We start from the raw sequence: 23,645 nt of genomic DNA on the forward strand, positions 1-23,645 counted from the left end.
ATCTTTATTCATATTTAGACTGAGAAATGGCTGAGGAGGTTTCTTCCGATTAAAGAGTTTTTTCTTTCTTTTTTAGTCTTATGGATAGAAGACGTTGAACCCTGTACAGATCTGAAAGTCCTTCTGAGACCTGTTTGTGATTTAGGACTATGTTAAAATTAATCAAATGCACTTGACTTGAGCCTGGCACACACTTAAAAGAGTTTTAAAATCTTAACTGATTTAGAAAATGTGAGAGACCACACCCATGAGTTCACAGTTTTGTTCTTGTAGTGTGTGATGTACAACAAGAAGACCAACACAGCACACCACACACTAACAGATTCACCACCAACAAGCAGAGTCTGGACTCTCAAAACTCAAAATCTCACACGGTCAAACATGACTTTACTGTAAACAAACATGGCAGACGACAGTGTCTCGACAATGACGATGTTTATTGCACATCCGTCTTCATCAGCTCTTCGTCAGCTTGCTTCCTGATTGGCTATCATTCCGTTCCAAGTGACAATCCACAGAACGCATGCTCAGCTTTCCTCTGTGTTCCTCCCATACAACAGGATTTCTGATTGGAAATATTCAACATGTTTAACATTTATCAGGGCGGCCCCGATAGTCCTCTGAGCAGGTCGGGGAGGGTAAAATCACTCTGAACACACCTCACGCCACAGGTAAATCTGACAAGATAATCTTTAGATCCATCAGATAATCAACCTTTGCTGACTTTGATCAGAAGGGGGGATTCAGTCCGAAAATCGGTCCAATTATCTTGTGGTGTCTACCCCCATATCTGTTAACTTTCATTCTAATTATTAATAATAGATGTCGCAAATTTTAAAACTGTAGGTTTCAAGATTGTCAGGTGCCTTTTTTGTCAGAATGCAAAAAGACTACTTCCACTTGTTTTTATTGTTTAATCAGCTCCAGCACATGTCACCATGCCCACCTGCAGCTGTACTGTCTGTTGTTGAACTTAAGTGACTTCAGTGAAACCTGACTGCTCCTTTTCTGGGTTGTCTCATTGCCTTTATGTCCGGGGGAGGGGGCAGTGTTAAAGCAGGGAAGTGATGCTGAACGGCTCTGGTCATATATAAAGTAGCCTCTCTCAGCATGTGAGCGAGGACGCTGTGAAGAAGAGAGGCAGGTTAACAAATGAGTGAGGAAGGGTAGCAGGACTCTGTGGTCCTCAGAGACAGAGTGGGCTGGGATGTTCTGCCAACACATCGTCTGCCAGGGTGAAGGATACACACTCACTCACATACACACACACACACACACTGTCATCTCTCCACAGCTCCATCCCTGGCCTCGGCTGTAGCCGTGTGTCTGAGCAGGAACCCCACTAAGCTGGCTTGGGTCCAACACCGAGGTCTCTCACCCCGCAGGCTGGGCAGGGGGCCTGGAGGCTCCGGTGAGTTATTCCTGGGCATGTACCTGGGTTCCTTTTCTCCTTTTGTCTCACCCACACTCCTCTGGCCTCCTCCTCTCCCTTATCCCCCTCTCTGGGACCCTGTGGCTGATGAGCCTGTCCTTCAACTATCAGCATCTTCTATTGTCTTTAACACACACACACACACACACACACACACATGTGGACTTGGACTTGTGTAAGCTCACTTGTGTATCTGTGTGGCCACAAATGTGTGAGGTCACCTTCATATACTTCCACCATCTGCAGGGTTTTAGCAGTGTGAAGCTCTTCAGACTTGAGCTGTGTTTTGGACCTCAGAGCAAACATAGAGACAAACACCAGCAGAATTAAGTGGTTTTAATGTCACAATGTTCAGGTTATGGCAAAAGGTGTGGATGGTGAGGAGGAGGCACAGGGAGAAGTCTGGAGGAGTGAAGGCCCAGAAGTGGAGACAGAATGGTGGGTAATGGCAGATGACCAGGTGAGAAGGAGGGTGGTCCAGGCAGGTAACTAAACACAAGAAAACAGGATCAATAACTACAAGAAACTAGAGCCACTTAAGATTCACAAGGTAGTAATCAGCCATAGCACTGACAGGATTATCTGGCAAGGAGTGGACGGCAAACTGGGGTTTTTATTCTGCAGCTGATGAGGGTGGATTGATTACAGATGCACCCACCTGGAGCCAGAGCTGAGCCAATGAGAACACACACAGGGAGGAGACATGAGGGAAAGAGACGGGTAAAAAACAGAGATAGACAGGAAACTCTAGGAAACCAGAGGTGATTATCCCTGACATATTTCAGTCTAAATTTAAAAAAAAAAAAAAAAAACCCTTTGAGAAACAAACAGTACTTAAGAGAAGATTTTGGATGGACAGAAATGTAATCATTTAATCATTTAAGTAGCCTCTGAAATGTGAAGGTTTGAAGCTTTACTGTGTAAATTTGTTCATTGGCCAAAACAATTGAGGACTTCACCTCGTGATTCAGGAAACTGATGGATATTTCTCAGACACTCAAGACTTAATGATTAAACAACTGATAACAAGATTGATAATTATATGATCATTAGTTGCAGCCCTAACTAGAATTTAAATTATGTGAAAACAATAATATGACACGTGTCCAGAGTTTTTATTGAAGTGTGTCACATGTATTGTAATGAAGTCACAGGTAAATTATTTCTCATACACTGGTTTCTTTCTTTGTTGTTTTGTTTTCTTTTAACAAGCCTTTACACTGAGAAATCCACGTCAAAGCCTTTTAAAATGAAATGAAATCCAGCTAAACCATATTTGAAGCCCCCTCCTGTCCCAGAACAGTCACTTCATGTGTTAGGCCTGATTTTACCACCAGAGGTCACTGAATGACAAACAATGGATTCAGGAAAGGTACAAGACTTTTATTTACATATATTAAGTGATGAAGAAACCCTGTAGAAAAACTGTATTAATGGAAAAATCTTATTCAGAGAGGTCAAGTTCATAATAATATATGTATTTTATTTCAACTGATGATCCTTCAGATAAGTATTCAAACATTTTGGTTTATATCTGTCCTACTTATAACCCTGATTACACTGATCAGACATTTAAAAATGAGCCTTTCTTCAAATATTAATATACTTTTACTTTTTTAATTCATGAATTAAAAAAAGAGAGAAAATTAAATAGTGTCATGCAGAAGTTTGTCAGTGCCTCCACTCTTGTAGATATCACAGCTTTGCAGCTGAGACTCTCTCTATTCATGATTGAGGAGTTTTCAGCCTCTTTCTGTAGATCACTTCAAGGTGTGAGATATTTTTAGTCTGTCTCACACACAGCAGGTTTAAAATCCACCCACAGGGTTTCAGTTGCCAACACTAAAAGATAAGCCTGTTGTGATGTTGTGATCAAATGTCATGTTGTGATGTTTTGTTTTGTTTTTTTTTTTTTTTTGTATAGCAAGTGTTTGTATATGTATTTTTATTCTAGATGTATTCTATTGCCTTTTTACATCATGGCCAGGGGACTACAGATGAAAACTAGCCTTCTGGCTAATTCTGGCTTTTTAACCATGTGTTGTATGAAATTGCACCGTCCCCTTTTAAATAAACTAAACTCTAAACTCAGTGAAGTCTGAGGACTGAGAGGCCGATCCAAGAGCTTCAGCTTCTCTGAAGTGGATTTGATCTGGATCCTGTTGTTATGACTCTCCCATGTAAGCGCTGATTGTGCATCAGTCCTGAACCTTCATAGTCTTAAAACACTCCCCGTCGGGGAATCGAACCCCGGTCTTCCGCGTGACAGGCGGAGATACTGTCCACTATACTAACGAGGAGACGTTAAAACTGCCACCTGACTACTTCCAATGAGCTGTCACTCAACCGTTGGATTTTCTTCAAGTCCCTCAGAACTGTACTCGACGGTTTCTGATTAGGTGTACTTAATTACTTTCAGTCAGTGCAGACAAAACCAAGTTTACTTTTGTCACATGAGAAAAATTACTTACATTCATGAAACACAGTCACGTTCAAGAATGGGAAGCAAAATAAAAGACAACCAGTTGAGCCTACTGACTTGTGGGATGTGGCCACGTGAAAATAGTTTTCACCTCTCCTCGTTAGTATAGTGGACAGTATCTCCGCCTGTCACGCGGAAGACCGGGGTTCGATTCCCCGACGGGGAGTGTTTGTCTTTTTTTCTCTATCCTCCGCACAACCGATTGAAAGTGACTTAGCACGTTTCCTCCGCTCTGTTAAATGTTGTTTTTGAAGGCACGCAACTGTCACCTGACTAGCCGAAAGTGGTCACATGTCAATAGCACTCAGCAGACCTTGAGGAAACGTGCTTTGTTACTTCCGATCAGTGCAGGTTAAGAAAAAGATAAATACTCCCCGTCGGGGAATCGAACCCCGGTCTTCCGCGTGACAGGCGGAGATACTGTCCACTATACTAACGAGGAGAGGTGTGAATCATTGGCACGTGGCCACATCCCAGAAGTCAGTAGACTCGACTGGTTGTCTTCTATTTTGCTTCACATTCCTGAACGTGACTTTATTTCATGACTGTAAAGTAGTTTTCCTCATGGGACAAAGGGTAAACCTGGTTTTAACTGCATTGGCTGAAAGTAACTAAGTACATGTCATCAGAAACCGTCAAATACAGTTCTGAGGGACTTGAAGAAAGTCCAACGAGTCAAACAAAGTTTTCCGGAAGTGGGGAGGTGGTCGCGTGGAAAAATGTGTCTCTCCTCGTTAGTATAGTGGACAGTATCTCCGCCTGTCACGCGGAAGACCGGGGTTCGATTCCCCGACGGGGAGTGAGTCCAATTTTTCTGTAACTGATCTGGTGTAATAGTACTTTTGGCCACATTTGGGTTTTCTGTAGCCATTTCCACTTAGTTACGAGAGTAGAAGTACACGAAGAAACTGGATTATTAAAGACGATGAACACTCTTATATGGCTCAGCATCAGTACCAATCAGAAGAGAGGTACAGCTGAAGAGTTCTCACTCTGATCTTATTTTCAGATACTAACAACATATGAGCTGTAATTTGGATTTAAAATTACACAGACTGCTGAGCAGACGTTTTGTGATGTGCTTTTATCGTTGGTCTACCGCTGACCAGTATCTATGGCAACGATATCGAGAGTGCCTATATTTATTTGCTGAAGTGTATGTGAGTGCGCATGCGTGGAAGTTGACGCCCACTTTTTTCAAAGCCAAATGCCTGCATAGATGATCTGTGTAGTGGTAAGATGCTCAGTGCGGGTAGATTCACAAATATTTTCCCTATAGGATTCGATTATCAATCCTCCTGTAGCTTTACAACCACTCTGTATTTAAGTATAAATTAACTTTTGGTTCTTGTTTAAAAAACAACAACAACAACAACAGATGTAGCGGTGTTAATTAAAACAGACTTCCTTCCCCCTTCTTGTCGTGTAATGGTACAGTCCGTCGACGTCCTGCGCGGGAGCGGAAAACGTGCATCCGACTGTGCGGAAAAGGAGCTGTGTGTTTTCCTGGTAAAAAAAAAACGGAGCTACATCACTAAATTACTGAACTATAAGTAATATTCATCTTTAATCCAGACGCCTGCGGACAATAGAGGTAACTGAGGGGGGGTCGATGCGGTTTTAGTAGATTTAAAGCTCGGCATCATGTCTGTGTGCGCGTGTGTTGATGGCTGTTACACGTTCACGCTGCTTAACTCTACTTTTGCTTTCTCTTGAGTGTCAGTGCGATGGATGCAGAACAGGCGGTGGGTGTGTGCAGTTCAGGACGTGGTTTATTATATTAAACAGGACTGTCATGTCTGAATGAAGTGTGGAGTCTGCAGGATGGAGGAGGAGGTGGTGGTCGTCGTTAGGGGGAGGGGCACTGACTGAAGGTGTTTCCCCTGCTCCACAGTGCAGCTTATGTAAATATATTTACATTTTCTCTCCTTTGTTTTCCAGCTTTGCTTACTCCTTCAGCATGGCTCGAGACTGGAAACCCGGTGATCTGATTTTCGCCAAGATGAAGGGTTATCCTCACTGGCCTGCAAGAGTAAGTCTGAAGCTGATTCACAGGGAAAGATGAATTATTCGGATTAATCAGCAGATATAGTCAAGGGAGACAACTATTATTACTGATTAATCTTCAGATCATTTTTCTCATTTTCAGTTCATAAAGTGTGAGGAAATTGTGAAAATGTCTTTAAATTATTTGTTTTTGTTCGACCAACAGTCCAAACATCAAAGATATTCAGTTTATTATAATTTAAAAATAGCTGCTCAAAAATGACTGTGTCAGTTAGTTGATTATCCATCACTGCAGCTCTGAATTGTTTTAGTCATTTTTTAAAGCAGAAATGCCACATCTTTGTTTTGAAGCCAAACTGACATTTGAGACACAAACAACACTCACATGCAGTAAATTATCAAACACACTGATTTTTGTATGGCTGCGAGAAAATAACTGGATTCTCTCTCGTCTCTCTGACAGATCGATGAAGTCCCAGACGGCGCTGTGAAGCCGTCCAACATCAAGTTTCCTATCTTCTTCTTTGGCACCCATGAAACGTTAGTAACAGATCTTTATCATGTCCTTCTATTTGATGTGTTTACATTGTGCCTTTATAAATCCTCATGGGAATAACTGAGTATATCTACAGAGGTTAGTGAAGTTGTTTAATATCTCAACTCTAACATTTGATTTTAGTGTTTTGACTATGACAGACAATATAAACAGAATTTTAAATAGTCTGTGCAGCCGTCATTGTTCCTAGCTGAAGGTGTTTCTTTAAACACATGAATGTTTGATGAGTGTGTGAATAGAGTTACCTGCTGCTCCATCTCATAGTTAAACACACTCTACATTTTTAATGGTTAACAAAGTATTAAATGGACAAACATCCTTAAAATTATTCCTCTCTCCAACAGAGCATTTCTTGGCCCAAAAGACATCTTTCCATACCAGCCTAACAAAGAGAAGTACGCCAAGCCCAACAAGAGGAAAGGCTTCAACGAAGGATTGTGGGAGATTGAGAACAACCCAAAAGTTGAGCTCACTGCACCAAAGGTATCGCCGTCATCCTCCTCAGTGTTTCCACCAGAAAGATATATAGATTAAATAAAAGTAATAATAATAATACTAATATAACCCCCATCTTAAAAATTAAAAAAGTATACCCTGTCAGTAATAAAACAATATGTACATATATTTACATATATTTGTGTTTCTTCAGCTAGCCAGCACGTCATGGAGAGGATGTGAAGGGTTGTCCAATATTGTTCTTATCTTGGACAACATTCTCTTCTCTGACAGCAGTGTCAGAGACTCCAGCTGCCCTCCCACAACATGACTGGCTTTGTAGATGAGCTTATTAAGTCTTTTGGCGTCCTTCACCCTCAATCTGCTGCCCCAGTACACAGTAGAGGATGGCACAGGCCACCACAGACTAAACAGATACAGCGCCCGCAGCATCGTCTGGCAGATGTTGGAGGACCTCAGCTGATTCACAGCGTCCTGCTTATTGTGTTTGTTGTTTACTTTTTTGTTTGCAGCCGGTTCCTCCAGAGTCTTTCCCTGAGAAGGATTCAGACAGCGGTCCAGAGGGAGAGGAGGATGTAGACGACAAGGGGATAAAATCCAAGGTAAGGTTTTTTTTTTCTCTTCAGCTTCATCTGTACAATTTAATATGTGGAGTCGCTTCTCTGCACTGACATGCCACTGGTTTGTACCCATGTTGTTGTCGGCTTCTTACTTCTTTTGCTGTCTTTCTGATCTTTCTCTAACGTGTGTCATGTGTATGTGTGTCTGCTTCATACTGAATTACATATCACAGCAGGTAACAGCTCACAAATGAACAGTGTTAATTTCTGAGAGTAGTTTGTGCAACAGAAGGATCCTCGCTAACCTCTCCCTTTCAAGACTCGTTTACCCCACCACACTGCGTCCTATGCTGTGTCTTGGGTGCATTCAGGTTCCAGGAAGTGAGGCTGAGCAGGAGAATGAGAATGAGGAGGAGAAGGAGGAGGAGGAGGAGGAGGAGGAGGAGGAGGAAGGGTCTCTGATCTCTGAGCAGGGTCCTCAGAACCAGGATGTACGTACTTTGCATGCTGGGATATCTTAAAGCGGTGCAGGTTGTCTAATCCCCGCCCCATGGGAAAGCATGTGACAGTTGGTGGTTTTTTTGGAATTTGGTGGTTTGTTTCTGTTTTGGCTCAAAACTCTTGTTGGCAGAAACAAAAGTTTTACCGGTGCTTTATGTTCTGATTAAAGCGTCTGGCCTGGGTTTGCTGTGTTAAAGCCACTGAGGTGACAAATGATTCACAAACAGATGGAATTATGGGAGGTAGCAGTCCCTGTGTTTCCTATAAAATAATTAAGGTTAATTAAGCTTGAGCCAGGAAAATGGTGCTAATGTCTTTCTCTGTTTTACCACCCTGACAACTTGTGTTAGTGCTTTACATTTCCTGCTTTTCCCTGTCCACATACTTCTGAATTCTACGGTTTGCAATCTGTTGATTCAACTTTATTTTTGCATGGCTTTCTGTGTGCTTTGGAGAAAGGTAAGCAGTAACTCAGTCTTCATATATTTTACACAGGATGAGAGGGATTTTCTGTTTTGGCATTTTCCCACTGCTGAGTGTTTTAACAAGTCATGAGCTGGGTCCCAGTTCCATACGAATATTAACTACTTGTTAAGTTAGTATGCACTGAAAACACTTTATATTAAAGTATGCCGTTCATGTCCACTGTAAAAAAATCAGCAAAAACAGCTCCAGAAAGATTCTGTTAAACAAAACAATTAAATCTGTAGAGACATATTTTATTTGTCTGTATAAAGCTGAATTGACGGTGACACTCAAAAATATAAAACATGAAACTGGGACACATCCATAGTTAATGAAACACTGGCACATTTAAGTGTAATACCACACATATACACTAGATGTCTCTCTACGATCCAGAAACTGTTTTTTCTTCAGGAGAGTGTATGAGGAGACTGATCAGGACAGATACATGTTAACATGACATTTTATTTCATTTTATATCAAACTCTCCTCTTACTGTTGCAGCTCTCCTCAGTAATGTTTAAGACCATTAACAGAGGTGTCACATTTTAGGGCGCTGCTCAGAAAGAATCCACAGATGTTCCCAAACCCAAGAGGGGAAGAAAGAAAAAGGTTGGTATTGTTTGTTTGGGTTTACAAGTAAAGCTATAAATCACGTTTAGTTAATTTAGTTTTAAAGATGATGTGTTTTCACTTTTCTTGCAGAGTGAGGCTGAGCAGGAGACTGAAAAAGACGATGCTCCTGCTAGTCCTGTTAGTCCCTCAGGTAGGCGCTGTTTCCCTGCATAGTGTTCACATAATGCTTCATATAAAAGGTCAAGCTCATTCTAAACACTTGTTATACTGTGTGTGCAGCTTGTGTATGAGAGTAACAGTGAGACAGCAGCAAGAAAAATTAGAGAAAACATGAATGACATTAACAGACATGTTGCTCCACAGCACTCAGCTCGACTATTGCATGAACTGAATTTTTGTGTGTGTGTGTGATCAGGTGGAGAGGCTCCCAAACGAAGAGGCAGGAAGCCCAAAAGTGAGAAGTTGCTTCTGCTCCAGCAGCAGGAGCAGCAGGGCTCAGGAAGTGAAATGTAACCGTACAGAAATGAAAACACACACACACACACACACACACACTGCAAAATTCTTACTGAAGTCTGTTTTTCTGGTGCTCAACCTTTGCACTGGATGATTTCTTTCTGGGTGGAAAAAAATGTCTAAAAATGTCTATCAAATTTTTGATTCGAAGTTTGACTGTTAAGATTTCAGGATGCACAGACTGAGTCCAAGAGATGTAAAGACCAAAGCAAAGCCATAAACGTCTGTTCCAAACTCAGTTTGCTTTAAGTTTTCCATTCGTAAACAATATTAGTAGATGTGGCTGTGGGCTACTCTCATGGAGCAGCTGTATTTAAACTACTCTCTATTTGTCTTTAAAGCCTCTAACAGATATTTTTTCTGGGTTTAGGGACACTGCTGAGTCAGAGAGAAAGAGAAAGAGGGCACCAGAGGACAAGTCCAAGAGTGTGGAGGAGGAGAAGAGAAAGAAGAAGGAGGACAGCAAAGGAAAGGATGCAGAGGTGAAGGAGCCTGAAGCCAAGAAGAAGAAGCAGTCCAAGGACGACAGCTCGTCTGGCTCCGACGATGAAGAGGCAGGTGTCCAGTCCACACACACACAGTTAGAATTCATCAGCAGTGAAACACAGCTGTCAATGTGATGACTTCATTTATATGATGTTGATTTCTGTTCATCTCAGAAAAATAAAGGCAGAAAGAAACAGCAAAGCTCAGACGTGGATAAAGATGCACGGCGGCGGAAAGCAGATGAATTAAGAGAGTGAGTGAACATGTACAACGATCAGTCATAACATTATGACCACTGGTGGATGAAGTGAATAACATCGATCATCTTGTTATAACACGATGTTCTGCTGAGGACCTTTTGGTCCTGACATTCATCTGGATGTTACCTTGTCACGTATCACCCACCTAAATATTGTCACAAACCAAGCACACATCCCTCCAATGGCAACAACACTCCCCGATGTCAGGGGCCTCCTCCAGCCGGATAGTGTTCCCACCACACCACAAAAACTGCTCAGAAATGTCTCCAGGAACACGACAAAGAGCGTGGGCAACCTGGACTACAAACTTCCCAGATCCCAATCTGATTCAGTACCTGTGAGACCTGTCTAATATTGCATAGGCCCCCCTCATACTGGCAAAACAGCTCTGACCTGTTGGGGCTTATACAGGATCTCTGAAGATCTCCTGTAGTGTCTGGCACCGGGACATTGGCAGCAGATCCTTTGGGTCCTGTGGGTTGCGGGATAGCACCTCCATGGATCTGACTTGTTCTGGATTATCCCACAGATCCTGGGTCAGATTGGGATCTGGGAAGTCTGGAGGCCAGGTCAACACCTTGGGCTCTTTGTCGTGTTCCTGGAGACATTACTGATCAGTTTTTGTGGTGTGGTGGGAGCACAAGATGATGAATGTTATTATTGTTAAAAACAAAAACAGCTGTTTGTGTTTGGTCTCTGTTTATGACAGAGAGGAACTGATAGGTTTCTGACTTAGTGTGGTTTTTGCTGCTTTACAGGCCAAACAAAGATGATGGGAAGAAGACTGAAGAGAGGACAGGAGTGAAGAAAAAAGGTAATCACACTTTGGTTTAAAAGTTAGAATGAAATCATCAGAAGAACCACAACATCAGGGCAGTGTTTGAAGTCATTAATATAAAAGACAGAAGAGAGAGAAGATGATTTTCTGTATTCTCAGTTGTTGGGGGCCAACACCAGACAGAAACCATAACTTAATGTCAGTCCTTGTTATGATTCATTATTCTCCTAATTCATCTTTTTTCCTCCCCTGTCCTGTTTTTCTTAACTGGTGGGGTTAATTTAGTCCTTCACTGTAAACACTGAGACAAATGTCACTATAATCCTGTTATGAGGGGCCTCCTTCACTGTGACACAAGTGTAAAGAGTTTCTGTTGAATTCACATTTCATTAAAGTTGTGTTAAAATCTGTGTAAACTATGTAAACTAAAACATTTCCATGTCTTTTGTTTTTCCTTTCCCTCAGAAATGTCGACTGACTTGAAGCTGCAGAGACTTCACAGTGAAATCAAGATTTCACTGAAAATCGACAACCCTGTGAGTTCTGTAAATCACTGTCAGATCATAAACACAGTTTATCTCAAACAACTTCTACAGCTTGTACAAATTAATGTTTGTCCATGTTTCCCTGACAAAGACAAACAGCTCAGACTCTTTGCTGCGCAGTGTTTCATCTGAAACTGTATTCCTGTTTGTCCTCCTCCTCCTCCTCTTCCTGTTCAGTGGTGTTATGTAACAGTCCAGTCTTAATTACCTAAATGACTCCACTTGGTTAAATGACAGAGCCACTCCCTGTGTTGATCTGTGATCATCCATCAGTTTGGGAGCAGGTTTGTTCATGATCTGAGCACAGTAACCTCCTGACACAGCTGGAGGTGGTCATTGTCTCGAGTTTACTGATACTGGGTCTTGGAGGAAGGTCAGTGATGTAAGTCAGCTGCTTTTTTTGTGACAAAGATCTGAGTCAGTGTTGATTATTGTCAGTGTGAGTGACACCACTGTGACCCACAGGTCCCACAGGCAGTGACGTTTGGGCTGCAGAGAGAGAGCAGGGTGGACATTTTGAATCAGAGCAAAAAAAATTTGAAAAACTTTACGATATTAAGCGTATCACATTTGATCAAAAAACCTCTGGATTGATTTCTAGTAATTTCCTAAATACGTTTTTTTTTTGAGGGAGAAGGTTGCTGTTGCCAGCCAGGTGTGGTTCTTTCAGTAGGATAAAACCATATCCTAACATGATTCAGGGAAAATAACAGAGACTGCAGTTTGTTCAGTCAGGATCTACTTCAGTTTGATACACATCAGTATAAAACAGAAGATCTATCTTTAACACACCACAGGCAGTTTAACCTCCACTGGTTTAACTCTGGGTTATCCAGGGAAGTCAGGGTCAGAGTATTAAGCGGTACTATGACGGTAGTTGAGTCGGTGTTAATCAGAATTTGTGCATGTGCATAAAATGGGCGTGCACCGTATCTCACAGATGAAGAGCGCACCTTAATTCTGTTGGTTTACAAGGAATTTAAAGAGCCTCTAACGACAAAATGTAAAACCGTGGCCGTCAGCAAAGCCTGGGAGGGTCGTCAGATGTTCTCTGGATTCTTGATTTGTAATATGAGATGTAAGGACAGTTATTTCTTTTATAAGAAATAACCTGCTCCAAGCAGTTTAGAGATGCAACATAAATTACCACAGCAGCAAACCCATCTGTCTTTCATAGTACGGATTAATCAGGAAGTGAAATCCAACGTTACTAAGTTACTCCTGAAGTTAGCCTGATAAGCCAGTAACCTTGCTTTGTAGTACAGGCCTCATGTTTAACTATTACATTTTATGTTGTATATTTATTTTACTCTTGTTGGTTTCTTAATGAAAATTTATTTGGTATCTCTTTACTTGCCCTGTTGCCCCTCTTGCCCCCCCCCCGTCCCAGGATGTGAAGAAGTGCTTGGAGGCATTAGATGAGATCGGTGCCCTTCAGGTCACAACCCAGCACCTGCAGAAACACAGTGAACTCATCGCCACGCTGAAAAAGGTAAAAGATCCACAGGCAAACTACATCAAGACGAGTTCACTTAGTGGTTACACATTTTTATGTTGTTCCAGATCCGCAGGTTCAAGGCCAGCCAGGACATCATGGATAAGGCCACCATGTTGTATAACAAGTTTAAGAGCATGTTCCTGGTTGGAGAGGGAGACTCTGTGCTCAGCCAGGTGCTCAACAAGTCTTTAGCCGAACAACGGCAGCACGAAGAGGCCAAGAGAGGAGCACTGAAGAGAGTTGAACAAACGAAGGAAAACAACTCGGGTACCTTTCATTATAGTTCAGTTGTCGAGTGTTCTGCATGATTTATCTCACACAGCAATCTCAGACAGGTGCAACATTTACTGTGATTAATTTAATCTTTGCCACCTTTTTCACTAGAATAGAATAGAATAGTCTTTATTGTCACTGTTCCAAAACAATGAAATATTATAAACACTAAACAGAGGAGGAGGTTTATGACACCTCATCAGCTCCTTATAATGCAGTCTTGAGATCTGCCCTCAAGCAGCTAAACATCCGTTCACACAGTGACTCGCAACCTTAACAACTCACATAATGGCCAGGTGGGTCAAAAGGGTAAAAGTGTGTAAAAGATATTTTTGCTGTGACAGAGTTATTTTTAAGCTGGTAGTATTACGGCACATGTCAGTTAAGCATGATAGTAAGACATGGTTAGATCAGGCGATGGAGTTACATAATAAGGCATGTCTGCTGGTTAATGGTCATTTACGACCACCTGAGTCGTATATGAAAACCAACTAGAGAACAGAGACATTTATGTGCTTCCAATCCGTCTCCTCTCTTCTTTCCTGGAGGACGTCATCTGTGGTCGACATTCTCAGTAGAAACAGACAGTAGTCAGAGCTCTGCAGCCACATCCTCGCCTTAGTGATTTCATTCAGCCCATGTACATACTGTACTTCCACCCAAATTACGGCCTCTGTGAAAGATTTCTTTCTAGACCAAGGCGTGCCGAATGGACGGAAAATTGCATTTATCTCTGTGAGGTCTGGAGCTCGGCATGTGTCGTCACATGCTCCTGAGAGTCCTCGTCCTCTGCCGTTGGTCTAGGTCGTGTAGTTGTGTTCTGTCTGACTGAGTCTGTGTGTCTGTCCGCCTTAAAGACAAGATGACTAACGGTGATACGAGCCCAGAGGAGAAGAAGCAGGAGGCCGAGAAGCTGCTAGAAGACACCTCGGCGGGAGAAAATCACAGGTAGTTTACCTGAAACCACAGCCAGCCTCATCCTTGTCTCCAATCACATCTACATGCCCTTTAATTCTGTTTATTTTCTTTGACTAAAGTGCCCCAAAACCTCAGGAAGAGTCCACCTGAGTGTCCCTACATGCCTGAAGAAGAGAGAGGACGTTTGCTGCTGTACTCTTTTGTCCAAACTGGGCTCACCACCTGGGATCTCCTGTCCAGTTTACTTCTGATGACTGACAACGATCACTGGTTTCCAGTTTACTGACGGGTTTTCGTCAGTTTTGCTGCTTCAGTACATCAAACCCCTCCAACCCCTCGAGATAACGACTGACTTGCATAGTTTATTTTTGTACTTTCTTTACCTTCAGACACCTCTTGATTAACAGTGGAGAGAGTATGAAGTCGTAGATCTGCAGCACTGTGAACTTATAGAGAGCGGGTTAGCACTGTTCGGTCCTATGTTTCAACTTGTTATCATTTCTTTACATTTAATCTTTGCTTTTGACATTTACAGAGCTTACAGTTTGATCTTAACTTCACTTACAGCTGATTTTGAAGAACAGAGGCGTAGCTGTAGTAAGAAACAGTCACCATATTATTTCATAGATGCATATTCACTTCAGATGGAAACACAGGAAATTCTGGAGTTTGCCAAAGTTTCTTTTGCCAAGAAAATGCTTTATTCTCACAGTGTCTGTTTTAAAGTTGCTCTTCTTTTTAACATAGATGTAAATAAGAGTATTTTTGTGCCTGTCTGACAACCTGTTTCAGCATCCAGTAATAAAGTAGTACATGTAGTTTACCTTTTGTCTTTAATCATGTGTTTACATTGATAGAAATCATGTTACTCGGTTGGCCCGAGGCCTGTGCTACAAAGGGAGTTTAACCTGCTCGGGGGTTATCAGTATTAAGTGGTACTATGACGGTGGTTGAGTCTGTGTTAATTGCAGTTTGTATGTGTGCAATGAAAGGGGCGTGCACCGTATTTCTTAGATGAATAACAATTTAGTTTTCTCGGTTTAGGAGGAATTTTAAAAGAGACTAACGGCAAAATGTAAAACCACGCTTGTCAGCAAAGCCTGGGAGGCTTGTCATATGATCCCTACAATCTTCATTTGTAATATGAGATGTAAGGACATGTAATGTGTGATCATTTTTCAGATACGTGGATTATAGTTCACACGTGGGCCACATATCTGAAAATGACCTGTTACTCACTGTTAATGATGTTCTATGAATGTAGTGCTGTTAAATATTCACTTCATTTTAACAGTAATTTCAGCTGCAGCTTCAGTGGAAAATACACCCAGTCAGGATAAAATATAAAATCTCTCTATAAATACTACATACAGCTGTATGTTGTCTACAATTACAACAGCCTACAGCCTTCTCTCTCTGTGTATCCACCTTTCAACATGTAGTTTCTGCACACAGGCATGACTGTGGGCACAAGGATGACACGTTTGAGCTTTCAAGGCTCTGTCAACATATATTCAGCCTCAACAAGTTTCTCCAAATGATGGGGTTGTCTCACTGTTAAACTCTTAATAAATATAACTAGGGATGTGTTTTCTATCAAGGTATGATTTAGAGGTGATTAAACTATTCCAGATACACAGAGTGAAAGTGTCACAAACAAGCTCAAGACTGGACAGAGGATGGGAAGACGAATTATGACTAAAAAACAAGTTTATTTAACATAAATGAAAAGGAAACTAATGACTGGCTGCTAATAGTTTATGTAGTGCAGCCAGACCAGGTGATCTGAATATCCCTAACGACCAATCTACACCCATCAGGCTCCGTCAGGGAGACCTGCTCACACAGCCTATGATCCACACTTCATACCAGCACTAGATGATCACAGGTACAGGCAACGGACTGAACACGGTGTTACTGCCCTCTGAGGAGCCAAATCTGACCTTTGAAGTGACTGGACATGAGTACAGGTCTGCTATTTTTTCCTAAAGGACATTAAATGTCCAAAAAACCTTTTAAATGTTTATAAGGGCTGTGGTAACAAATGGAATAGGCAGCTCTGGGAATAACAAATGAGATTGGAAAAACCTGAGAGGGTGGGAGTACTCTGCTGTACCTGTGTGTCTGATGTTTGCTGATTTTATCCCAGCCCTCATGTATCCGCCCTACACTAAAATATAAAAGTTAAAATAAAAAATTTTTTTTAAAAACTCACAGTTCAGTAGTTTTTCAGTAAATGTTACTGTTTATTTCAAACACAAAAACTTTCTCTTTTTAAACTAGACATTAATTTCCAAAATCTGAAGACATTTCTTTCTGAAATATAAAGATATATAACTGTATTATACAGCATTAAATCAGTGAAGTGAACAGTTCACTGCAGCTTTAGTTGAAGGCACCACGGTCCACGAAAGGATAGGCCAGAAAATCTCCCAGCTTGTTGCCGTCGGCATCGTAGTGAAGCATCCGGAAACACTTGTCACAGAAAAGACACGGGTCGCTCGGAGCAAACTGATTGTTGGTGGTGACCCATCTGTAAAAAAATAACAGACAGGAGATCAGTTTTAAAAGGCCATATCAGTCATACTGTTTATCTAACTCCTGTTTTGTTTTTCTTTTACACACCTTCCAATGAAGACATGGCAGACTGCACATTTCTGGGTGGTGACCCTGTGTTTGTGAGTGAGAAGAGGGTACAGCTTCTTGTCCAGACAGTCGTCCTTATGGCTCAGTCTGCGACGTGAGGAGAGTGAGAGAGGAGGGAAAAGGGCCAGAGCCTTTTAGTTAACCACTGTGAGTGATGAGGAGAGCACAGATTTGTCTCGCCTCTGTGATATTAAGAGCTGCTTTCATGTGTGGTTACCCTGTTCACGACACCAATGAGTCAGTTCACAGACTTTCATGCATCTCTGAGTGTGATGAAACCAAATCAGCTATAAAGTCTTGTGAGCTCAGTCAAACTTCGCCTGACAACGAGGTGCTTTATCTCTGAACCTTGTGGTGACAACACAGAGATTCAGAAAGCGTCATGTTGCAGGATAACGACGACCGAATCACAGCTTGTGGAAAAATCACACCACTGTATATAATTGTGCAATAGTATAACAGTTTACTGTAGATTATTAAGGTACAGGATACGATCGGATCAAGACAAACACCTAATTCACGATTAGTTGCAACAAGCTAAACAGATCCAGAATTATTGCATGGGTATTTTGAGGAGGCAAATATGTACTTTACTGACAGAACTTCAGTTCATAAACCTGAGAGCAAGGACTTAAACTATTAATACATCAGCAGGCCAACAGAAAACCATTTTAAATCACTGAAGTCATTTGTTCAGCAAATATTCCAAACAGCTGCTGGCCCTAGCCTCTCAAATTTGATTTGCCTCTTGTCTGTGTTGCATTATTATATATTGAACAGCTTCAAGTTTTAGTCTGTTTTAACAGTTGTTTCCAGTGAAGAAATCAAAGGCCAGCTCTTGCTCTCCAGCTACGGGGCCCAAAGTGTGCCTAGAAAATATCCCCCACACCATTACACCACCACCAGCAGCAGCCTGAACCGTCAATATAAGGCAAGATGGATCCATGCTGTCATGTTATTTGCACCAAAGTCTGACTCTAGCATCCCTACCAAGACTCATCAGACCAGGTAGACATTTTTGTTGTTACCCATGTGAACTGCAGCCTCAGTTTCCTGTTCTTAGCTGACTTTTTCAGACCATTCTCTGTAAACCCTAGAGACGGTGAGGGGAAAACCCCAGAAACACTCAGACCAACAACCATGACATGTTCAAAGTCACTTAAATCACCTTTCTTCCTCATTCTGATGCTCGGTTTGAACTTCAGCAGGTCTAAATGCACTGTGTTGCTGCCGTGTGATTGGCTGATTGGATATTTGTGTTAACGAGCAGTTGAACAGGTGTATCTAACGAGGTGTTCGGTGCGTGTATGATGCTGCTGACAGAATATTTCTACCATGGGACAATAACATTCATACTTGTTACACCTTCTCACATTAGAGGGTTGAGCGTTTTGAGAGACACTTTAACAACAATAAGAGGAAACCCAGCACTAACCTGACGTCTGTGATGATGACGAGATGTTCACAGTCTCCCTGATGACAGTACAGGTACGGGAAGCCCACCTTTACTTTCAGGTCCACAAACCGCGTGTCCTCCATCTTGGCCTGGCTGTAGGATGGGAAGTTACGGGTCTTTGCCCATTCAATGGTCGTGCTGTTTTACAAACACAGAGAAACAGATCACAGAGATGTACTTTTGACATTTTTTTTCACAGGAGGCTAAAACACTCTTTCAGTGACTGAGTTTTTTTAAGAATCAGATCCTCATTCAACATTTAAAACTGGGAGTAAGATTCTAGGGAATGGATAGAGTGTATTTTTGTAGATTTAATTTTAATCTGATATGCCTGAAAGCATATTTTTGTCTTCTTGTGGTGACATAACCACATCACCTCTCCAGCAGCCCCTTCAGTTTTTCCTGTAACTCAAAACAAGCACCGAATTCATGATTAGTATCATCGAGCTAGGATGACCCTAAAACACTGCATGGGTTTTTTAATGAGACAAATTTGTACTTTACTCGCAGAGCTGAAGTGAATGAACCTCAGGACAATTATATCATAATGACCCAAAACATTCTGCAAAAGCAAACCAAGAGGTTCTCAAGGAATAGTCAGTCACCTCAACCTAATTAACTGAAGATAAAACTGAGGGAACAAAGACCCACCGACAAACAGCAACAGGAGGCAGCTGCAGTAAAGGATCTCGAAGGACTGTATGTGTGTGTCACTGTCAAAATACTTACGGACCCAACTGTATGACTCTAGAGATTATGGATAACTGGATAATCAGGCCTTTGCTGACTTTGAATGGGAGGGGGGACTCGGGCTGAAAATCTGCCTGATTAAATTGTAGTGTGTGCCCTGCTTAACCTCAATCAAACAAAAAGACAAACTGAACTACCAGAGGTCTCCAGCCCAAACTACAACAACACAACTCCTCACCACCTGCTCCTACATATCCCATCCTCCTGAGTGATAACAGCACTCAGGTGTGGCAGAAGGGGAGGACTACAAACCTAATGGTACCACCACATCACCTCTCCAGCAACTCTTCCCCAAGTTCTCCTGTTATTTTACTGTGAGAATGGAAAATAGGTCGAGCCCTATGTTCTGCCCTAAATATTTCCGACCACCGTCTCTGTTCTGATTATGACTGTGATTATTTTAGTAAATGTGGGCAGCTGGCTAAAATGTCTTTATCAGAACAGGAATCACAAGGAGTCAATAAATTCACCCGTTCAAACTGAGATGTTCTTGTTCAGGCTCCCATCAGACGATGATTGCATAAGCTGCACTGTTAACAGTAGCACATTGACACTGACATTTAAAACTTTTATTTATTTTTTCACATCACTTAAGAAATCTGAAAACTAATTTCTTGACATGGTTTCTGTACAGTGCATGGCCCTCCATCTACACAGGCTAAGGATGTTGGGTTCACAGGTTCTGGTTTCACACTATGGAATCAAATAGAAATCATACTATAATAACAGATATTATTGATATCAGCCCTACTCGCTATCTAGGGAATTCAATGTAGAGGACTAGAAAGTGAGCTCATTGCTAAAGTATTAAAACACTTCCAGACAGGTTGTCTTCTCTGCACAGATCTGAGGCCTATGATAAATGTATTGCTCTGCATTGTAACTTTTATTCTTATATTCTACTTCTTTTACTGTACTTAGCTTATTATTTCTTTTCTAATCTCTTAACTCCTTAATAACTGGATTTAATTATACTTGAATGTCCGTTTATGTGTTTCTTTTGCACTTCCTCTTAATGCTTTTGAAGTTTTATGTAAAAAGCTCTTTGAATTGCCTTGTTGTTGAAATGTGCTGCTGTTTTTCTCTCTCACAGTGCATGATGGTTACTTACCATCGGTTGTACACTACTTTTCACGATGCATTGTGGGATACTTTGAGTCCACTATATAGGGAATAATAAGTATCACTACACATTTGAACAGCACTACAGAATGGTGAACTCACTATATAGTGAGTAGTGAGTGATTTCAGCCAGGATGTAATCTCTGTATTAGTGACCTGTCCCTGAGCAACTCTAGTATAACTGAGGTTTAAACTTACATGCTGATGTCTTGACACTCTGGGAATCGCATGTCATTGTAGAAAACTCCTTCAAAGTAAAAGAACGCTGACTTGAAATGATCCTGAAAACAGAACACGTTAAAGTATCACCTCTAGGTTTAAAACAAGATGCCACAGTTAACTCAGAAACCACGTGCTCTGAGCGCTGATGAACTGCACGAGTCCTTACTTTGCTGATGAAGTCTGGAGCCATGTCCGGCGTGTTGCTGAACTCGCCGCACACCTGCAGGTCGCTGACACAGCAGATGGCGTCCCTGAGCTCTGCCAAGGTGTGGGAGCCCGTCATCAGCAGAGTCATGTGGGGTCTGACGTAGGTAAACTAAGGGGAGACAGAGGAAACAGTGTCAGTGCCGTGGAGAAAAACATCCAGGAAACAGGGGCTGAAGAAAAAGTAAAAAGCTCACTTTTTCAAAAGTGGCAGGGTAGTAGACGTTGATACTTAGAATGACTTCTCCCTCTGGGACCAGGTCTGCCTCTGCTCCTGGTTTCCTACCGAAAGTTAAACGCTCCTGGAGATCACAAAGGAAACCGAGCCTCACATCAGACACATGAAGGTTTACGATACGAAAGTCTGGCGTTGAACAGACGACAGATCAGACTCACCAGTTCGTCTGCGTACAGGTCGTGTCTGTTCTTAGTGACTTTCAGAGAAGCCTTGTAATCTTGTCTCTTCTTCCTCTGTCTGTTCAAAACAGGTCACAGAGCTTCAGTTGATATTAATTTGTTTACAGGACATAAAACTACACTGTGAACTGCAGCAGCTGAGAAAGATTCATACTCAAGCGTTTTAAGCGTCGAATCTGCAGGTACAACGTCTGTGTCGGGCTGCTGATCCTCAGGATGACAACGGAGTGAATCAACACTGAAGAGAAAGAAATAAAAACAAAGTCCTGTGATTCTTCTGCAAAGCAACCAGGAGGGGAGAGCATTTAACAGACTGCACAGTATAATTCAGAGAGGCAAATGTAGGATGAATTTTGAAGTTATATACCTAATTTTGTTACACATAAATTCCCTGTGTTATCATCAGTGTTCCTGCAAATTGTGAGAACTTGATCAAGCGTTTGGTCTATAAAACATCAAAAAACAGAGATAAATGTCGTTGAAATGTCTAGTTTATTATGATGCAAGCATCAAATTCTCAGAAGTGAGTAAACTGGAACCAGTAAAATTGTCTGTCAAGTCTGTTGGACTGAATCAGCTCTGCATTTATCATCAAAGATGGCAAACAACTATTTCCTGTGCAAGACCAAAACACCTCCATCCACTCACTGCATCTGTCCATGAACAGAAGCTAATAATACTTTTATTTATTTATTTTTATTTATTTATATTTATTTTCATATCCACTTGCCTGTACCTAATAGCTATTTGTTTTTGTTTCGTTATGTCTCTGGACTCACATTTATGGTGTATTTCATGAGATGTGCACCTGTAATTGTTACTTATTACCTAACTTACTTGTTTACTAGATTTATTCCTGTATATTTGTTCACTTTCACCACGTGCTGCTGTATTTTAGTCTCCTACTTCGCTGACGTCTACTCATAGTGATGTCTTAGTATCATACCAGTTTTAGAGCAGAGTGACAAGAAAATAATCAATAAAAATATCTATTATGTTTATTCTGTCCCCTGGTGTTCCGTCAGAAGTTAACTGCATATATCCTAACCCTAACCTGCACAGATACAGGTGTTACTGTTTCTGCTCTGTTTCTACCGGACGTCAGGTAAACGTCGGTCTGACCTGCAGACGGATCTCAGCTCGGTCATGGTCTCCACCCCGACCTCCATCTCTTTAGCAAAGTTAGCGTCGAACGTGTCGTCGTCCTCGTGCCGGTAGGAGCTGTTTCCCGCCTTCAGTCTGCTCAGCCACTCTTCTCTGAACGAGCCGATGTGAAACGGTTTGGTGTTCACGTCGAGGTATTCATAATCTGGGATGTTTGTAGTGCTGTCTGTGGAGAGGCTGTACGCCGCCATGATGTTCTGGACGGAAGATGCTCTGCGTGGGGAATTATGGGTAATGAAGTTTTTCCAGAGAAACTTTTTTTTTAAATTACGAAATGCCCTTTATTAATTAATGGTAAATTGTACAATAAAGATAGGCATTGATAATTATTTAAATGTTTTTGAAATGATATACTTGCGACTGTTTACATCGTTTTGTAAACCCAATTTATTTATTTATTCATTGATTAATTAATATTTAATTAGCATTTTTTAATTATTCCTCGTTTTGTTGTCCATTAAAATATCAAACAATCAATTAATAATTAGTAATATAATTTGTAATTTTTACTATTTATTTAGAGATTAATACAAAACAAACAAATCTATTAATGCATATTTTTTTTATTGTACAAATAGTTATTAATTAATTAAATATTTTTATTACTATCTCTATGACAGTTGTGATCCTCCTCATTACTATATTGTGGTCATTATATTATGATTAAATAAACACAATAAAAAATATGACATGATTTGTCTCCTATTTTTGTCTCTTATTTTCTTAATTAACACATGCAGCATATTTCTAAGCAGTAAGTCATTAAACAACCACAGCAGAGACCTCTGGACTGAGTTGCCAATTTACTAGTTCCATCCTGGTTTGAATAATTATTGTATTCATTTTTATGTGAAGAATGGGGAAATGACATTCACACATTTCTCAAACAACAGATTATGGTAAAATTAGAAAAACTTTGCTATTAATGGAGGGAATCTGTGGAGTAAGAACTTTATGTGCAGACAATATCACCACCCCACATATTCCAGAAAACCGGAGGAATTTTGATTTTAATCAGTTTCTCAATCAGCTGTTCAGAACAAAAAAAAAAGTCAATACAATCACAGAATCACAGATAGCAGACTAAAATGAAAAGAACAAGCTCTTATCTCACAGCAGGAATTTCTTCGGTGCAGCTGTCTTTAGGCTATAATGACCCATCACCTATTGACACCCTTTTAATGATGGTGTGTTTAAGGAAAAGAGGAGGAACAAAACTTCAAAGAGCAGACTGCAAAGCAACAGGAGAAAACACCAAACCAGCAGAGATAATTAGTTATGCAGGGGCATCACATGCAAGCGCACAAACAGAGCTGGTAACGTAAATCTGAGTGAAACACTCCTTGTGCTGTAAT

At 41.1% G+C, this 23,645-nt stretch overlaps 2 protein-coding genes and 4 non-coding genes across 8 annotated transcripts; 3 read left to right on the top strand and 3 right to left on the bottom strand.

Moving 5' to 3' along the window:
- Nucleotides 1-3,660: 3,660 nt before the first annotated feature.
- trnad-guc (transfer RNA aspartic acid (anticodon GUC)) lies at nt 3,661-3,732 on the bottom strand. The gene has a single exon. It is a non-coding gene; the product is annotated as a tRNA-Asp (tRNA).
- Nucleotides 3,733-4,008: 276 nt separating this feature from the next.
- trnad-guc (transfer RNA aspartic acid (anticodon GUC)) lies at nt 4,009-4,080 on the top strand. The gene has a single exon. It is a non-coding gene; the product is annotated as a tRNA-Asp (tRNA).
- A 204-nt stretch (nt 4,081-4,284) lies between these two features.
- Nucleotides 4,285-4,356, bottom strand: trnad-guc (transfer RNA aspartic acid (anticodon GUC)). The gene has a single exon. It is a non-coding gene; the product is annotated as a tRNA-Asp (tRNA).
- A 286-nt stretch (nt 4,357-4,642) lies between these two features.
- trnad-guc (transfer RNA aspartic acid (anticodon GUC)) lies at nt 4,643-4,714 on the top strand. Its single transcript has one exon. It is a non-coding gene; the product is annotated as a tRNA-Asp (tRNA).
- Nucleotides 4,715-5,344: 630 nt separating this feature from the next.
- psip1a (PC4 and SFRS1 interacting protein 1a) lies at nt 5,345-15,132 on the top strand. 3 transcript variants are annotated; one of them, XM_018684164.2, is made up of 17 exons: nt 5,345-5,508; nt 5,856-5,946; nt 6,385-6,461; nt 6,822-6,960; nt 7,446-7,535; nt 7,865-7,984; nt 9,012-9,071; nt 9,165-9,225; nt 9,451-9,544; nt 9,922-10,105; nt 10,211-10,290; nt 11,056-11,111; nt 11,541-11,611; nt 13,011-13,112; nt 13,184-13,385; nt 14,249-14,339; nt 14,429-15,132. In XM_018684164.2, the coding sequence occupies exons 2-17, from the start codon at nt 5,875-5,877 to the stop codon at nt 14,457-14,459; spliced, it is 1,530 nt and encodes a 509-aa protein (XP_018539680.1). In that variant the 5' UTR covers nt 5,345-5,508; nt 5,856-5,874; the 3' UTR covers nt 14,460-15,132. The 3 variants fall into 3 exon arrangements, with proteins under 3 accessions (XP_018539680.1, XP_018539682.1, XP_018539681.1); XM_018684165.2 differs by having other exon boundaries at nt 5,348-5,423; XM_018684166.2 differs by lacking the exon at nt 7,865-7,984.
- Nucleotides 15,133-16,534: 1,402 nt separating this feature from the next.
- On the bottom strand, nt 16,535-22,500 carry snapc3 (small nuclear RNA activating complex, polypeptide 3). The gene is made up of 9 exons (XM_018684160.2): nt 22,249-22,500; nt 21,281-21,364; nt 21,106-21,184; nt 20,907-21,011; nt 20,672-20,821; nt 20,482-20,564; nt 18,391-18,549; nt 16,935-17,042; nt 16,535-16,842 (listed from the first exon to the last, which is right to left on the bottom strand). Exons 1-9 carry the CDS (start codon nt 22,479-22,481, stop codon nt 16,695-16,697), a joined length of 1,149 nt encoding a protein of 382 aa, XP_018539676.1. The 5' UTR covers nt 22,482-22,500; the 3' UTR covers nt 16,535-16,694.
- Between the last annotated feature and the right edge of the window lie 1,145 nt (nt 22,501-23,645).

The sequence above is a fragment of the Lates calcarifer genome, linkage group LG5, assembly GCF_001640805.2.
Source record: "Lates calcarifer isolate ASB-BC8 linkage group LG5, TLL_Latcal_v3, whole genome shotgun sequence".
NCBI classification, from domain to species: Eukaryota; Metazoa; Chordata; class Actinopteri; family Centropomidae; genus Lates; species Lates calcarifer.

Excerpts from the sequence above, each read along its gene's own strand:
- psip1a (XM_018684164.2), top strand. The coding sequence starts at position 5,875 with ATGGCTCGAGACTGGAAACCCGGTGATCTGATTTTCGCCAAGATGAAG. Across the intron at positions 7,536-7,864 it reads ACAAGGGGATAAAATCCAAG|GTTCCAGGAAGTGAGGCTGA; the intron begins GTAAGGTTTTTT and ends GGGTGCATTCAG. Across the intron at positions 7,985-9,011 it reads AGGGTCCTCAGAACCAGGAT|GGCGCTGCTCAGAAAGAATC; the intron begins GTACGTACTTTG and ends GTCACATTTTAG.
- snapc3 (XM_018684160.2), bottom strand. The coding sequence starts at position 22,481 with ATGGCGGCGTACAGCCTCTCCACAGACAGCACTACAAACATCCCAGAT. Across the intron at positions 20,822-20,906 it reads ACCCTGCCACTTTTGAAAAA|TTTACCTACGTCAGACCCCA; the intron begins GTGAGCTTTTTA and ends GTCTCCCCTTAG. Across the intron at positions 17,043-18,390 it reads GTCATCATCACAGACGTCAG|ACTGAGCCATAAGGACGACT; the intron begins GTTAGTGCTGGG and ends CTCACGTCGCAG.